Genomic DNA, 17,907 nt, shown 5'->3' on the forward strand with positions numbered 1-17,907 from the left:
ACATTAATCCTTCAAAACAAAACCTGGTTTGAGGCTCAGGAGTACTGCAGAGAGAATCACACGGATTTAGTCACTATTAAAAATGAATTTGAAAATCAACAGGTGTATAATGTTGGAATGAGTAATGATGATCCTTTTTGGATTGGCCTCAGGTTTATTAATTCACATCAGCTACCATGGTTTGATGGAGGACAGTCTAACTACAGTAACTTTACAAATAAGGAAGACACAATATTTACTTATCTTAATGTTAATGGATCCTGGACCAAAAGGAACACACCTGAGTATGCATCTGCTCTGTGCTACAGTAAGATTACAAAACATTTGAACATTAAAATACTTTTAACATTATTTGCTGTAATATTGAGTTTAAAATTAACATCTTTTTGTCAGAAAGCTTCATATATGTGAGTAGAGCTAAAATGTCCTGGGAGGAAGCTCTGGATCACTGCAATGATTCTGGGTTACTGCGCATCGAATCAGAGAAGGATCAGATAGAAACAGATCGAGAATTAAAAAGACTCGCGATTCCTGGTCCAGTGTGGATCGGGCTTAGACAGAGTCGACTTTTTGGTTTCTGGATTTGGGTCAACGGGCTTCAAGTGGGACCCTGGACCAACTGGAAAGGAGGACATCAACCAGAACATCAGATGTCTAACTTCTGTGGTGCCATGGAGAAGGTGGAAGATGATTTGTGGAAATGGTCTGATAAAGACTGCAGATCTGAATTTAGAGTTTTATGTGAGAGCAGGTGAATGACAATTCTTGTGCTTGAGATCCTATTGCTCGCGGAAAGTTTTTGTGAATGCTTAAATCATTGCCTCAAGCTGCTTTATTCATCAATTAACGTAAAACAAATCAATTCAGAATAGTTTTGCTTGAGAAAAGAATATCTTTCTCTAAATACTGTATCCTCAACGGACAATCCAAATTTAATATAACAACATATATATATATGTTATGTTTTATATATATATATGTTTTTTTGTAAAAATACCTTACTCTGTACTCTTGTGAACCTCATTATTGTAGTAAATGTATCCCCTTTGTATGACTATCTGGCCGTAGTGTCACCGTGCAATAATTGACTGTGCATAGACACGGGGATCATGTTGTGTTGATGAGCAGATCTAAAAGACATAAATAATATACTGTATGAAATATTTGACTCATTTATCATTGTGACATATATTTGATAGAATTCAGATTTTTTTATCCTTATCTTGTCAAGCTTTAAATAAACCTCTCTACGAATGCTCAATGTGACTGCTTTAACTGTCCACACCTTTCAAAGGCATTTTTTTGTAAAACAACAGAAGAAATGATTATTTTCATGTCCGTCATGTTAAACTAAGTCACAACACAACAGTACAAAGAAGCTGCACAGTAAATATCAATATAAATATCACTGGACTCTTATGAGCACAAACAGATCTCATCACATCTTCTGTCAAACATTGGTAAAATATGTCAATTATTAATGTAGTAAATTGCATCTGACATGATCTCTAAATCACTGGTTAAAAGCAGTAGATTAATTAGTTTACAATTGCTTATTTTTTCTTAGAGAATATTTTCTTATACAGTGAAAAATAGCCGTGATCATGAAAAAAAAATCGTATGCTATGCTTATTGTCCCGAACATAAGATGACATTTTTTTCATGGAAATGTCTCTCAATAAACAATGTCATCTTATGTTCGAGGTCTAGACCAGGGACGAATTGGCAATCTGTGCGTTCTGGAAAAGTCCAGAACGACCGTTCAACGGAGGGCTGTCGCCCAGCCGTCGGCAAAAAAAGTCTAATAACACAATATGAACAGCCAACAGCAGGGGTATTACGATCACTTATATGCTGCTACGTGTAAAAAAATAAAAGAGGAAGAAGAGTCGGCCTACTAGCCGTGATTGGTTCACAGATTCCCGGAATTCGCGAGCCTGAATTTGCCAGCCTGAGCATCCACAGCCTGGTCATGATGAGGAACAGATAGAGTTAAAGGCGGAGTCCACGATGTTTGAAAGCCAATGTTGATATTTGAAATCACCTAAACAAACACGCCCCTACCCCAATAGAATCTGGACCTTCTGTTGATAAACTCGCCCCACACATACGCAACCCGGCAAGGATGTTGGTTAGTAGACACGCTCCTTACTGCTGATTGGCTATAAGTGTGTTTTGGTAGTCGGCCTGTCTCCTTTTCCAAAGCGTTTTTCAAACATCGTGGACTCCGCCTTTAACTTCACATCAGCAAGAGGTCCTGTAAGTGCCAGTAGTAGCAGGACACGTGACATTATAATATTATATACACTATATCAAAATAAATAAAACTCCCGTGAAAATGAACGTAATGCCAACAACTGTTAGAGAGAGACGTGATGTGTGTGTGGCCCAGGTGCGATTGAACAATGGAAATGTAAAAACAATACATAGTCCTGTAATTTTGTTCATATGGGACATCATTTAAACTGCAAAGTGTTTGCTTATATTTGTGTACAGTGCCATATGAAAAGTGTTGAAGAACCATACTGGTCCCCTTTGCCTTAAGAAACATATTTTCAAATTAAAGCACCTTTATAATGGACAAGAGTTTGTCTACAAAATGGTTCAATTTGAAAAGGGGGTTCGTTTTATATTCAGGATTATGCGTTATTATGACTGTCAAACTATCACACAGTAATATAACACAGTTATACAAATTAGGCGATAATATACAAATGCACTGTATTAAACAAAACACTGTAAAACATGAACATTACATGGAAATATTTTAGTTACACTACATGTTGCCGATGACGCAGGTTATTTACATAATGTCAAAACAAGCAAGAGTCACACCAAAAGAGCCTACATAAGCCTTTTGGCACTGACTTTCTTCAGATATTAAAATCATTTTTCAAATCTGTTTAGATTTTTTTATAAGAATATAAAATCTGATATTTGCTTAATGTCTTTTTTTACAATTAGATTTACAAAAACACTTTTATAATGACTTAAAAATTGCTATAGAAAATATTGTTATATTAAAGTTAAATTTAAACTTTAATGCAGCAGAATATTACTACAGCTACATAAAACATATGAATAACATATCACATCCTCTTGTTATATGAAAGACTAAATATGGCATGAAAATTTGCCTGCATGTTTTGCATGGGGGAAAAAATCATTAGAATATGTTAGGTATTTTTCACAAAGCAGGTGTCAAATTACACATCCTCCATTAGCAATATGCACCTATAAACGGGACATACACTTTGCTTATTACACACACAGAGATGCGCAGCAGCAACACAAACATTTTTAAAAATTACAAATTAAAGGATTAAAATGTAAAAGATTATTATTGGATGTATCTTATGGACATAAATGAGGAAATACAGGGCGTTCGAAGGCGTGAAGCTGATATCTGCTGGTAGAAGAGTTGCTTTACCTGTAGCCTGGTAAGCTGTTTTTTTGTATATGATGACTTTGTATCTCTGGATATGGTAAGATAAGAACCTTTTTTTAAGAAATACATTTATCAAAATCATCATTCCGCTCTGCCAGGTGCTGAAACATTTCGGCTCTCGAAACATTTGCAAATTCTTTATTTCCTGTTTGTCAGTATATACAATAAATTGTAGAGTGCTAAGCTTTTTTTGGATATTTGTGAATTATTCTTGAAAAAAACTTTTTGAGATTACACTGATCATGTATTCATACTTTTCAGCAATTAAAACCTGGCTGATTTTATTTATTACTCTATGAAAGAAACAATGTCTTGTAAAGAGAACGAAAGCTTTTATTGCAAAAAAAATTTCAATAAACCATTTCAATAAATAAAAAACATCACACTTTTTTACATAAATGTAAAACTGGTGGTCTTCTTCATCTGCTTCCAAATTCTGCCATGTAAATAGGGAATCCTATCATTGGTTTATTGCATGTTACACCTAAAACACAGTTATTACTCATTAAGAAAATAGGGACAACGCTTTTAGACCATGCACCGGGTGTGCCAACCATTTTCCTCGCTGATAAAACTAGCAAAAGTGAATTTGGACACGCCCTAAGTGCACTTGCACTGTACGCTTAAAGCTGACATAACACACAATGTTTTTGCCAATCTAATGTTAATCTTTCTTATCTGAGTAGTATTTCATCATTCATATATCCAAAGAGTCTTTCGTGTTGTCAGATTTTGTCACGATCGGGAACACGAGTAAGGACACAAACGCAGGGTTCACACGAAAGGGTAACATTTAATATAAATAACATTAAATCAAACACGAGGAACAACACGGGCAGGTAAGAACAATGACTGAAACACTGGAAACAAATATGACATCAGCGACAATCATTCGGCAAGTGAGTACAACACAAACAGGGGTATAAATACAGACAGACTAATGATGTGCATGTGTGGGTTTATTGCATGTTACACCTAAAACACAGTTATTACTCATTAAGAAAATAGGGACAACGCTTTTAGACCATGCACCGGGTGTGCCAACCATTTTCCTCGCTGATAAAACTAGCAAAAGTGAATTTGGACACGCCCTAAGTGCACTTGCACTGTACGCTTAAAGCTGACATAACACACAATGTTTTTGCCAATCTAATGTTAATCTTTCTTATCTGAGTAGTATTTCATCATTCATATATCCAAAGAGTCTTTCGTGTTGTCAGATTTTGTCACGATCGGGAACACGAGTAAGGACACAAACGCAGGGTTCACACGAAAGGGTAACATTTAATATAAATAACATTAAATCAAACACGAGGAACAACACGGGCAGGTAAGAACAATGACTGAAACACTGGAAACAAATATGACATCAGCGACAATCATTCGGCAAGTGAGTACAACACAAACAGGGGTATAAATACAGACAGACTAATGATGTGCATGTGTGATGAGGAATCCATGAATTGTCCAGGTGACGTAATCAGGACAAACACAAAACATGACACGGATTTCACCGTGACAGATTTATAAATGAAAGAACAGCCTTTCCGATTTTGGGCGGTAAAGAACAAACACTTAAAGGCGTGTGGTGGGGGAGCTGAAGTGTTACGAGTACGCGCAGCTTTGATACTACTTTTGGATTAACAGCTCACATAGATGGAAATCAAACTTTATTTTCCAGAATCGGATACTGAGTCAGTAATGGACGAACAGGAACAACAGCGGCAACGATTACAGCAGGACGTCTCTAATTAATCCTTGTTTGTTTATTCGTTATTTTAATATTTTTTGTTGATGTTGTTTACATTACATGCACGTATGCGTGATTGCAACAAAACACGTGAGATTTTGATTTACTTACGCCTGTGGTTGTGACTCCTAAATGGGGTCTTTTAAAGTTTTGACCGCTCCAACAGTTGTAAACAAGTGGAAAATCCGGCGTCAAACTGAGCCTTGTTTGTAAAGCAGTCCTCTACGAAATGCAGCCAGGGAACAAACAAACTAATTCGCAATTGCGTTGCTGTCCGGGAAAAATTAACTGCATCCACTGTTGTCTTAAGACAGGGAAAGCTAAATAAGGTTTTCTTCTCCTTACATCCAAAAAAACATCTTATCTTGATACCGTCATTCGAAAAAAAACTTTCCGAAACTTGTAGGAAAAAGGAGGTGTGTGTTTGGCTCAGAAATACTCTGTTACAAGCTCAACTTTTTGACACTTTGCTTATTTTTAGCATGAGGGTTACAACTCTTTAACTGTGTTAATAAGTCAGAATGCATGAAATAGCATTAAACCTCCCTTTTAAGACCATGCACTTAGAACGTTAAAAGATTAAATTAAATTAAATTAGAAGCTGTATTGTTTTGATATCTCACAATAAGAAATGTATTATTTATTGTGAATATCAGTATAGGCAGCTGAAATATAAACGGTTTCAACAGTAACAACATAAACAAGCTGCTGTCGTGGTCCGCACGTAACTTCCGGTAAACTCCGCTAAGAATAAATAACAACAAAGTTCTTTAAACGTAGTTTATTTATATAACAATCAAAAAACAACAACAAATAGATTGCATAAGAAACCAAAACATTTGTTATTTTCGACTAGGCATTTGTTCAAGACATCAGTTTAGCAACTAGTCAGACCATTAAAAAAAATAAACCAGAAGTAAATCCAGACGTGTATCACGTCAAGCGCACGTGCGTCCGATGAAACTGCCTATACACATACAAATATTCAGTATAAATTATTACAAATAATCTAAATATTTTTAATGATACTGTGAAAGTGTTTTCAAATCTAGTAATGTCTTGTGAAGTGACAGGGTGGGGTTGTTTAAGTACAGTAACATTTTGTAAACCATACTTTAAAAACAGTAATAATTATTTCAATGCTTAGATATAGTTTTTCCCAAAACTCATTTAAACAACACACATACTGTATAGATACCTCCATAATCAATGGATCATTTTACAACACCTTGACCACAACACTGAAATCCGCCAACATGAATACTGTATAACTGTTTAAATAACAATTAAGTTAATATTTTGTTTAAAATTATTTTCTTTAAGCTCTGACTCATCTTTAAAGGTGCCAAATAATGCATTGAAATAATCTGTTCTCTGATATCTACATAGAAGGTACAGTATGTAACTTTATCACGTGCAAAAAATGTCAAGAGAAAGTTTTACATGTCCACTTACAACCCTAGGATTTGCCCTTAAAATTAAATGGTCTATTATTACCTCATTTGAAAAGGTCACGAATAATAATGTTGAGCTCTGCTCTGATTGGCTGTAAGTCAGTAGCTGGTCAGTCACTCACTAGCTTGTAGCTCTTAAAGCAAACAGAACTTTGTTTGAGCCTGTATCAGACGAAGGTACAGGCACCATAATAGTAGCATTAACTAGCAAATAACGCGCTCAGAAGTCATAACTTTGTTTTTAGCATTGTAACAACATTGAAATTAATTTAGGGACAGATTTACTAACAGCTTGCACCAGGGCAAACCATTATTTTGTCATTAAATAACAACTGTCAGGGATTTACTAAAGATGCACAGTGGATAATTAGCACTGAAAAGGTGTGGTTTAGTTCTTTTTGCATATATATTTCTAGGAGTTTCCCTTTCAGACGCAAAATTTCTGAGAGGAGATTACTAAATAATTTACGCAATGCGATTTACTAATGTTTGCTTGTGTGATATTACTGGTATTTGCACCATTATTTAACTCTATAAAAAGCATGTCTTAAATAATTTTGCACTTGAAATGGCTGCAATTGTTGCTATTAATCTTTCCATTGTATTATAGCTTGGTAAGCTGGGATTTCACTCAACTCAAGCACATTAGGTGTTAGTAGATCATCCACACCTCATCAGCTCTGCTTATTTGCGAACCTGAACTTATTTGTGCTGCTCTTGGCAGATTGCGTTGATCATTATGGAAATCTGCTGTTGTGCCTGTTATTTTTAGTAAATAACCTGCAGATATGATCACTCTCATCTGCATTTTTTTTTTTATTTTGGAACAAATTTTCCCCATCTAGTAAATCTGACCCTTAGCAGTGTTTTTTTTCCGGACAGGGATTAGATTAAGCCAGGACTAGGCCTTAGTTTAATTAGGAAATATAACTAGTTTAAACAAACATGCCTTAATAAAAAAATTTCTTGTGTGCATAAGGCAAAACAAGTTGTTTTTAGTTTGGACAGCTCTTACATTTATTTTAGTTTAGGACTAGTCTAATCCCTGTCAGGAAACCGCCCTTTAACTTTTTCCACCCTGAGGCTATTTTGGAGATTTTCGCCTGGACTTGGCTTACCCAATTGCAAAAGCTTCCCATACCCATATGCCGAGGTTTACATACAAAAGTTTGGTATCATTTTACAGGAAACCCTTTGAAATTACATAAAACATTGTTGAAAGTGCTAAACCTGGTTGTATGTGTTGTCAGTCTTCTAATAAACACAAAAATAAATAGGCGCTTTTTGAGGTTTTTTTCTAAAGTCTGTATTTAAAAGTGTATAACTCTGGCCCTGGGTGCTCCAGCAACCTGCAGATTCCAGCAATTGTCAGTTTACAGAGAAAAAAGAAATTTTTTCTCTATCATAATAAATGCAAAAGTTATTTTACTCCAACTGATGGGAGGAATAATACCCTTTTTGTATACAATTTCTGCCTAAAAACATTTTAAGTGTCCCCATAACCACATACAGTGGAATACATGCAATTGCATCAAAAGTTACATTAAAAGCTGCTGTTTGTGACAAATATTGTTATGTATTTTTTCATGTGATGAAACACCAAATTGTCTTTTTTTATGTTGTAAATACTGTCTTTGATAGTGTATAACTCTGGTTCTGGGTGCTCTAGCAGACTGCAGACAGTTCTGGTTGTTACCAGCATCAGACAGTAAACACCCAAAAAAAGAATGAACTCTTTAGCATGTCACATTCAAAAGTTATTCTTATTTTACTGAAGGGTGTGAAAATACATTTTTCATATAAAAATTAATTTTTTGTTTTGCACATATAATAAATAGCAAGGGATTATTCATGCAACCAAAGAAAATGCTGTGAATGGACTCATTGTTTAGAGTAGGACCTAAGATAAAAGATGGTGTAGCATTTGTGGCTATCTGTGCTATCTGAGGCAGCTCATGCTCAAGTTTCACGTAAATATACAAAGACCATTTTTACCTCATTATTCATTTGACGATTGTTGGATATGTAAGTGATAATGTAGAGGCAGCCGGTAGTTATTAGGAAATAAGCCCCGACAGTGTGATCAGGACCCGACGCGAAGCGGAGGGTCTTGTATCACACTGAAGGGGCTTATTTACCCGATAACTACCGGCTGTCTCTACATTATCCCGCTTATTACACGGCTACTTGCCACATAAGAAAAAAACTGGACATGAATATGAATTTGAAACATTTTATTTCACAGATGCATAAAATGATCGTAATATCTTATTAAGATCCTCTGCTTCATACTTGTCTGTCTCCATTTTTTTCTCTTTTAGCCACTTTGAGAAGTTTTATTGCCCATTCTGTATGTTTTGTGTGTTGACTTCGTAGCTGTCATGCTCTATTTTGTCAAGTTCAGTCTCAGTAAGCTCTCTGTGTCTTGTCGTTGTTCGTTCTTCTATCCACTGTTTAAATGTTTTGTTTTTTCCGTACATGTTAAAATTAATGTCGAAATGTTCCATTCTTAATTGTGGTTGTCCAGTGTTTGTCACAAGATGGCGCCAAACAGTAATCTTTGTTGGCGCGGAGGGATTTAAAACATACAAGTAGCGTCGGCTATGCGTTATTACTTTGGAGCGGTTATTATTTGAAAAGAACGAACCTGCAAATGTCTCAACTGACCAATCAGAATCAAGCATTCCAGAGAGCCGTGTAATAAGTGACGATAATAGAACAAAAATAATGCTGTATGCCCATGTTTGTCATATTTGAAAAACATGAAATATGTGAATATTAAAATATGGGGAGGGGGGGTGATAACTTTCTTAGAGTAAAATATATCTCAAAGTGATGCATATCTGCAGAAAGTAGAGAGTCTAAGCTTTCAAACAGTATCTCATATGTGGTACTGGGTCCATGACAGACCATTAAAAATTAAAAGAATATTTTATATTAAGTCATAAGTAATTTTGGACCCGAGGCAGGGTCCTAGGGTTTAATTTAATGTTGGGGGGCGTACATCATGAATGTAACATCACAGTTGGTGTTATATTGAGATTGGTCTGTTTTCCAGCGGTCTTTTGCATGCATGTGGTTTACATAAGAAGGAGGAAACAAACGCGTTTGTGGATCAGGATATGTCATTACCATACACCGTACAGAGCTCTTATTATTCATCTTTGCCTAGGTAAATGAAGTTTTACATTATGTCGTTGTTATTTTAAACTACAAACATGTACAACAGTGTGGATCAGGAACACAAAATACAAACTAAAGGTGCAAAGAATGCAAAACTTCAAAATGAAAATACGAGACCGGGACCACAGAATATGATCATGACATCCTATTTTACAGGGTATACATATGAGGTCATATACTGTAGATAAATTATCATAAGGACTTTTGTAGTCTGCTACTGTAATTTATCTGATAAACAAAGCCAGATAAAAGATCTGGGACAAGTTTCTTTTCTTTACAGTATCTACAGTGTTTTAATGTTAAACGTCTGAAAATTTAGACCCTCTCCAATAACAGTTATGAAATAAATATATAATATTAAAATATACACTATTCCTTATGTAATCCAACTCTTTATTACTCAATTCTTTAGATTTAAACAATCATCTCTGACTGACAATAACTCACATCTACACCAGATTGTGATTATAAATACACCAAACATTACTATGGTATATCTAACAGTGCTTGTACTACTGTGGGGTGAGTATTTATACTTATATTCTGCTAGACAGCTTTATTGAAGAAAAGATGTTTTATTATTTATGTAAATCTATTATGTTTTTGTTTTTTTTTTGCCATTTTGGCAAATGAAAATGTAATACTAGCAACAACAATTATTTAGTAAGTTGTATTTCAAAACATACTTTAACAACATAGCTTAAGCTTTAGAATAGGTTTGTCTTGTTGTAATAACTGTATGATACTTCTGATGATACTTGATAATTTCACATTTTGCATTAAAGTGTCATGTTTTGTTTAATTTTGATATCGATCAGAGTCAATTATGTGTTAGTAACAAGGTTATTATAGTTTTGCTTTTTTAAATTAGTTTTATTTTAATATTGTTGTTTTCAATTTTGTTTTATATTTAAGTTTAGTTTTAGTTAGTTTCATAAATGTTTTTTTTAGTTTTAGTTTAGTTTTTATTTTGCAAACACATTTCTATTTAGTTTTTATTTTATTTAGTTTCAGTTATAGTTTTATAATTATAGTTTAGCAGCTAATAGCAGCTATACTGTGTGACATATTTATCAGTTAACTGATGTTGCTGTCAGCCTCAGCTAACCCCACATGCATAAGGCGCCATCTACAGGTAATGACCACCAAGTTTGTAAACGTTGCAACGTCTCCGGGTGGGCGGAGCGTAGCTGGAGGCAATAAGAGGCGCGAACGCAACGCTGGCAAGCGTAAAGCTAGCACGTTTTTGGAGGAATTTATTAAACATGGATGCAGAAGAATGTTCGCAACTGTCCGAATATATACAGTCACTGACTCTGCGGGAGCTCTAGCGTGACAGCTATTTTTGTAACTCTGTAACAGTTGAGTTAGTTCTTGTATCTTGTTCTCATTGAAAACATTTTAACCAGGTTTTGGATATTTCCTAGACAACATATGAACTACTTTCGGGTGGTTTGGGGAATTTTGTTAAGGCTTATTGTCTAATGTAACCTATTGCTGGGCTAACTATGATTAGCAATGTGGATTATTTTAGTAGATCACTCAAAGGATGGCACACACATCTATCGCTGTATGTTTGTTTACCATTTAAGTTAGCAAGTGCGCTAAAGGTTGATTTATCGCCTATAAAACAGAAACTTACAGATTCGTATAAAACCAACACACCAGTGCATATGCATAGATTATTTGACCTGATATGAAGTGTGCACTGCAAACACGAGCATTATGATCGTCTCCATCCATTCAACCACAATTGTCTTCTTTAATGTTATTTCTGTGAAGGAATGTCTGCCGGGATCCAGTAAAACTTTAGTTTTGAACCAAAAGTGCTGTTCCTTCTATTTTGGCAGCCAAAAACACAACAAGACAACATTTTAAAGTCAAAACCTCAAACTTTTAGCGCGCCTGCTATGAGTTCTTCCTTATGTTTTGCCTCCAGCTAGAGTGGTGACGTCACAGTAACGTAGGCGATTAAGGGGTCCTGTTTGGTTTTAAACTAAACCACCTCAGATTTTCCTCCACAGGCTGAGAGCTTATTAACTTATTAATTACGAAAACGAATACTTATTTGTGATAATTATTATTTTATTTCAGTTAGTTTTTTTATAACGGTTGCTAGTTTCGTTTGTTTTTTGTTTTTTATTTATTATGAATTTTTATTTTTGTTTCAGTTAACGAAAATGTTTTTTAGCTGATAGTTTTAGTCTTAGTTTTAGTTTTTATTTACGAAAATAACCTTGGTTAGTAACACAGATTATTTCTCCTCAGCTTCTCCTCCTTTGACCTCTGCAGGTCGACTAAGATCATTTTACTTAAAACACACAAATACATCAATAAACATCAGTGAAGCTCGAGATTTATGCCCACGGAGTGACTACACTGACCTTGTTACAGTCTATGATAAACAAGACAATGATGAACTAGTTCTTCTACAAAAAAATGCTACTAGAAAAGCATGGATTGGTGCCTACATAGACTGGCAATGGTCAGATGGTGCTGCAGTCACATTCAACAGGTTAACATGTTATAATCTTGTGTGGTGTGCTGAAATGAAAGCTGATAAAAACTGGGATTGTACTCTATGTAGTAATGGCAGATACTTTATGTGTTATGATCCAGGTAAACATATCATTTACATCTTATGTCTTATGTATATTTTATATTTGACTATAAAATTAAATTAGCTGAGCTTCATTTACTAAATTAACCCACAGTAACTTTAGGTTAAGAAGTAGCAGCTGAGTTATGTACTGACCCAAAACAGTACTAAGATTGGTTACCATAACTTGTGAGGGCTTTTAAAAAAGATTGTGAATGTTTTGCTATCATAACTATATAGTTTTGATAGCTATCATAACTATGCACAGTTGATTCATTTTATTATTTACATGTTCCATTTTTCTTGCATTCAAAGATGAAACAACAAATAAATAAATAAATGCTAATCCTTCAACTTTATGTTAAGAAGTAACAACTCAACCCAAAATGGTATTAAAATAGTTTGCCGTCCTTAGAATCACATATTGGCATTTTTACATTGCAGTTTTTGAGTAATAGAATATATCATCATGCATCCTGAGAAGATTTTTAAATAAAGTTTCTACATGTTTTGCTATCATAACTATGCACAATTACACAATTCAGGATGTTGTGTTTTTCAAACAGGTGCTGGTGAATCATCATACAACTACACGTTAATCCTTCAAAACAAAACCTGGTTTGAGGCTCAGGAGTACTGCAGAAAACATTACACTGATTTAGTCACTATCAGAAATGAAATTGAGAATGAACTGGTGCATAATGCAGGAAAGAGTATAGATCCATTCTGGATTGGCCTCAGGTATAATCAATCAATACAACTGTCATGGTTTGATGGAGGACAGTCTAACTACAGTAACTTTATAATTAAAGAGCACAACATTTTTACTTATCTTAATGATGATGGGTTCTGGACCCACAGTAACACACCTGAGTATGCATCTGCTCTGTGCTACGGTAAGATTACACAACATTTGAACATTAAAATACTTTTAACATTATTTGCTGCTTTATTTAATTATAAATTAACGTTTCTGACAGAAAGTTTCATTTATGTGAGTCAAGATAACATGTCTTGGGAGGAAGCTCTGGATTTCTGCAATAGAAATGCTTATGGGCTACTACGAATCGAGTCAGAGAATGATCAGATAGAAACAGAGCGAGCATTACGAAGAAAAAAGATTTCTGGTCCAGTGTGGATCGGACTTAGACAGAGTCGAGTTTTTGGTTTCTGGATTTGGGTCAATGGACTCCATGTTGGACCCTGGAAAGGAGGACGTCAACCAGAACATCAGAAGTCTAACTACTGTGGTGCCATGGAGAAGGTGAATGGGACATTCAAGTGGTCTGATAAAGACTGCAGATCTAAATTGAAATTTGTATGTGAAAGAAGGTAAATTATAATTATTTTAACTACTTTATTTTACTATGTTTTTATTTACTAATACTTTTCTTTCTGTTTTCTTATTTTTAGTTACTGAGTGTACGTAACTGTAATGAACTCTGTGTCTGTGTCTTCCATGTCTCTTATTTTGAAGTTCTGTTCTATCTGCCATGTTTGTAGTCCTTTGTAGTTCTTTTGTTCTTTTGTCCTTGTGTTGATTGTTTCCCAGGTGTGTCTTGTTATCTTGTTACCCATGTGTAGCCAGACGCTGCGTCCGAAACCGCCTACTTCCATACTATATAGTCGGCAAAGTAGTGCTTTTTGCATACTATACAGTATGGTAGTAGGCAATTTCAGACGCAGCAACAGTGTCTCAGTTGCCTGGTGTTGGTTGTCGTATAATGTTACTGTGTTTCGTGGTCCTTGTTGCATTACCCTGCCTGCATTTGAATCCGCATCCTGTCTGGATTGCCACATAACCGTAACATGCACATGTAATGCTTGCCAGTTCTTAAGTGATATAACAAAGTTTAGCTCATAAATCTGAAAGAGATGAAATAGAAAGCAAGTGTAAATTTTGCTGTTATTGATGGCACAGTGACAAACCTGTGAGTCTTTGTGTATCTCACACTTTTGATACTATAGCTCTAGTTTTTGTGAATGCTTTAATTCCCGCCTCTAGCTGCTTCATTAATCAATAAATCTAAAAATTTAAACCTATTTAGAATAGTTTTTGCTATCGCTTTGGGGGAAAACATTAACGACTTTATATACTGCATCTTCTGTGGACAATCCAGAACTTATACTTCATAAATTTGCAATTGTGAGCTGCTGTTACACCATGCAAAGTTTTTGTAGATGCAGGGATTTTGTTGTGTCCAGAAGCAAATTTGAAAGATATAAAATTTCTTAATATTTAAATATATATATATACTGTATGATATATTGACTCACTGATGATTTATGTCAATGCATTTTATGATGCAGAATTTTATGTTTAATATAATAGATTGCTGGATTTTTTTCCTTGTCAAACTTAAAATAAACCGCTTAAAATAAACTTAATGCTGTTTTTTCTTTATTACTTAACTGATTTAGAAGTGATTTTACTGCATGCATGAAGTCAGTTCCCCTCATGTTCACACAGGTGTATGACGTAACTGTCACGTACGGAATAAACAGATGCAAGAATGCAAGTAAAATAGTTTATTGAAGGTATCACAAACTAAACACCACTGAAAACTGGTGAGAGATGGTAATAGGCAGTCCTCAGATCTCCATGAAACGAGTACAGAACTCGAGAGAGAGAAAGAGAGATAGAGTTTGGTTCCAAAACGTGATAAACAACATTAAAAAAAATAAGTTACCACCAAAATCAGTATCAGGTCAGTAATGAAAAGTAAATTCTTAATTGTACAAAAAATCCAATATCTGTCACATTTTCTCCCTATTTTCCCAAAACATGATAAACGGGAGTCCTCCTTCTCTGCAGAATGCAATAAATGCGCTCAACAAATCAATGCACACCATTCCAGGCACTGTAAACAATGGCTGCGTGTTGAATACACACAGAATCCTAGTTTTCCTCATCTACTTTGTACTTTGTGATCAACAAACAAACAACAACAATATAATACTTTTGATGGCATTGATAAAGGTGTGGGTTTCTGTGAGGGGAAAGAACGTAAGCCACTCGGGCGGCGAAGAAATGTCGGCTGTTGCTTGTTCCCCTGACAGCATCAAGCTTCTGTCATACTTACACACTGACCCCAGGGGATTTTATGAAAAACTTTCCATTAATTTACTTGAAGTCAACGAATGAATATCGGGCAGGAGCAAAACATTTTACAGCTGATCACTGTGAAAAAAGTTCAGTGACGACGTATAACAGCAGCAATGACAGTGGGTCTCATTCATTAATAATTGCGTACGGTTTTTGTATTTATATGCACACTTGAACTTCTCAAGAAAACTTTCAGCCTAATTCATCACATGTGCATACGCACATGAGTTTGTTCTTCTACTTGTTCTTACGTTAGTGAATTTGATAGACATTCGTAGCGCCCAATAAACGGTTCTGGGCATTCTTAGACCACGCCTCAAATATGAGTAAATTAACATATGGTTCCCAGTCTCTATGAGACTGGTCTGGTGTTAGCCAGGCTATAGATTTAAAGAAAAATCTTGTCATGGATTTATTATTTATAAAAATAATCAGTTTTTAAAATAAATCTTTGAAAATCTAATTATGGATTTTAATTTTTTATGTTTTTTTATGTTTTATAACCTAAAGATGCTAATGTGTACGTTTGTAACAGAAAATAGTGCTTTTCATCTTGTTACTTTCTTGGTATAGAAAACACATTTTTACCGAAATTAGTATATAAATTATATATATATAAATAAAGGTGTGCTCCCTACAGGGCTGCTTAGATAGCTTAGTTTCTCTGCTAGAGCTCTAAAGAAAGCCCAATGTTTTATAGATGAACTGTGGTACATAACATCCACCTGATATCTCTGACCAAATCAACTCTTGTCACCTAGAAATGTCACCCAGATCTCGTTCTTTCATTCACCACTGTCATTCACAGGCAAGATGAATGAAACAGCACACAATGGAGAATAGCTAAATGGGTCGAGCATCGTAGAAGAGATTCATTCAGCTCAGAGACCTTCTCATTGGGCAGGATCACTCAATACTTGAGAGCTCAGGACAGGAGCGTATCGGCTTTAACAGCCCTGTGGACTCAAAAACGGCACCTTCATTAAAACTTTACCAAAGTGCGTGACTGACGACAGGCTCTCCGTGTCCAAATCACTCGATGGATGTGACATGAGCTGGAAGTGAAAAGGCCCTCGGCACTTTGGAAATGAAGGCAAAACCGCATCACTGTTCCACATGCCTGCCATTAGAGGAAAAATCCTGTTAGGCCTGAAGAAGTTTTATGTGCGGAAAATTGCAGCGGCTGCTCTTAGACTCGCATTTGACCAGGTCTGCAGTCATTAAGGGATTGCATCAGTGCTTTTAAAGCAAAACTGCTTTTCAGAATGACGAAAGTAACTGATGGGAATCCGGAAAACGCTGGGAGGTTTCAACACGCTTGCCAACATGCTCTCAACCATAGAGAGACGTACATTAACATGGGAAACTGAATACATGATTTGGTACTTGGATGAGCAGGTTAAAAACTTGGTGATTCGTGTTATCTCAAAATCTGAGAATGTTTAAAAGATCATCTTATGTACAAAAATCTGATGTTTTGAACAAATCATGAGTTAATACGGTCAATGTAAAAAAAAATTCACAAATTTACGTAAGGAATAATTGACGACGGCCATTGAATTATTTTCAAATAAGGCACACCCAATTATTTTCAAATAATGCACACCCAATTATTTTCAAATGATTCAAAGGACCAGAATCAATCATTTGGCTTACACCATGGTTACCACAGACATTGCTATAGTGGTTATTCTAAGACATTTGACAGGCCAGGTGTGCGCTTATCAAAAAATAATGCATACCCATGGAACATTTCTCAACCAATCCAATAAAAAGCATTCAGCAGCCCCGTGGTATAAATATTAATTTTACCTCATTACTTTGTTTCAAATCTTTAAAAATTCTAAAAATATATTCTCAAGTTTAAATCAGAGATTTAGTATTCTGTTCTATAACTCCTATTGATCATTTATTAAGATAAATTACTTAACTGGAGGAATAATAAACAATGTTAATGAGAAACAGACTTTTGCATGCACTTGGCCTTCTGGGGATTTGCTGAGAGAGTTGATGCCCAGTTTGCCAGCTGGGAACTGAGGAGAGACTTTGAGTTATTCAGAGAAACTTTTGCTTGCTTTGGTCTGGAGCTTGAAAGTGTGACGGTCTAAAGCACATGAGAGCAGTCAGCCTTGAATCAATAACCCTGAATATCACCCGAAGGTCTGAAAAATTCAGAGGGAGGTAGAGTTCATTAAAGAACCGGAGAAGAAACCTGAGGGATATTCACATAAATTCGACACGTTTTACAGTAAAAGTCAATGACTCCAGAAGAAAATGTGACTTTGGCTTTATAAGGTCTTTCTCCTAAAGGCCCTGCGAGTAGAAAAAAAGTAGCATTAATAAACCACATCTGTACCAACAAATGTA

The 17,907-nt window shown here is 35.3% G+C and overlaps 1 protein-coding gene across 1 annotated transcript; it reads left to right on the plus strand.

Moving 5' to 3' along the window:
* Positions 1-422: 422 nt before the first annotated feature.
* Positions 423-14,513, plus strand: LOC129431650 (macrophage mannose receptor 1-like). Its single transcript, XM_073868213.1, has 3 exons — positions 423-741; positions 13,001-13,330; positions 13,415-14,513. The coding sequence occupies exons 1-3, from the start codon at positions 423-425 to the stop codon at positions 13,768-13,770; spliced, it is 1,005 nt and encodes a 334-aa protein (XP_073724314.1). The 3' UTR covers positions 13,771-14,513.
* The last annotated feature ends 3,394 nt before the right edge of the window (positions 14,514-17,907 follow it).

The sequence above is a fragment of the Misgurnus anguillicaudatus genome, chromosome 1 (assembly GCF_027580225.2).
Source record: "Misgurnus anguillicaudatus chromosome 1, ASM2758022v2, whole genome shotgun sequence".
NCBI classification, from domain to species: domain Eukaryota; kingdom Metazoa; phylum Chordata; class Actinopteri; order Cypriniformes; family Cobitidae; genus Misgurnus; species Misgurnus anguillicaudatus.

What these genes read in the sequence shown, in the direction of transcription:
- LOC129431650 (XM_073868213.1), top strand. Translation starts at nt 423, where the DNA reads ATGTCCTGGGAGGAAGCTCTGGATCACTGCAATGATTCTGGGTTACTG. An exon ending in ATCTGAATTTAGAGTTTTAT is followed by an intron (nt 742 to 13,000) that starts GTGAGAGCAGGT and finishes TTTTTCAAACAG; the next exon opens with GTGCTGGTGAATCATCATAC. An exon ending in TGCATCTGCTCTGTGCTACG is followed by an intron (nt 13,331 to 13,414) that starts GTAAGATTACAC and finishes CGTTTCTGACAG; the next exon opens with AAAGTTTCATTTATGTGAGT.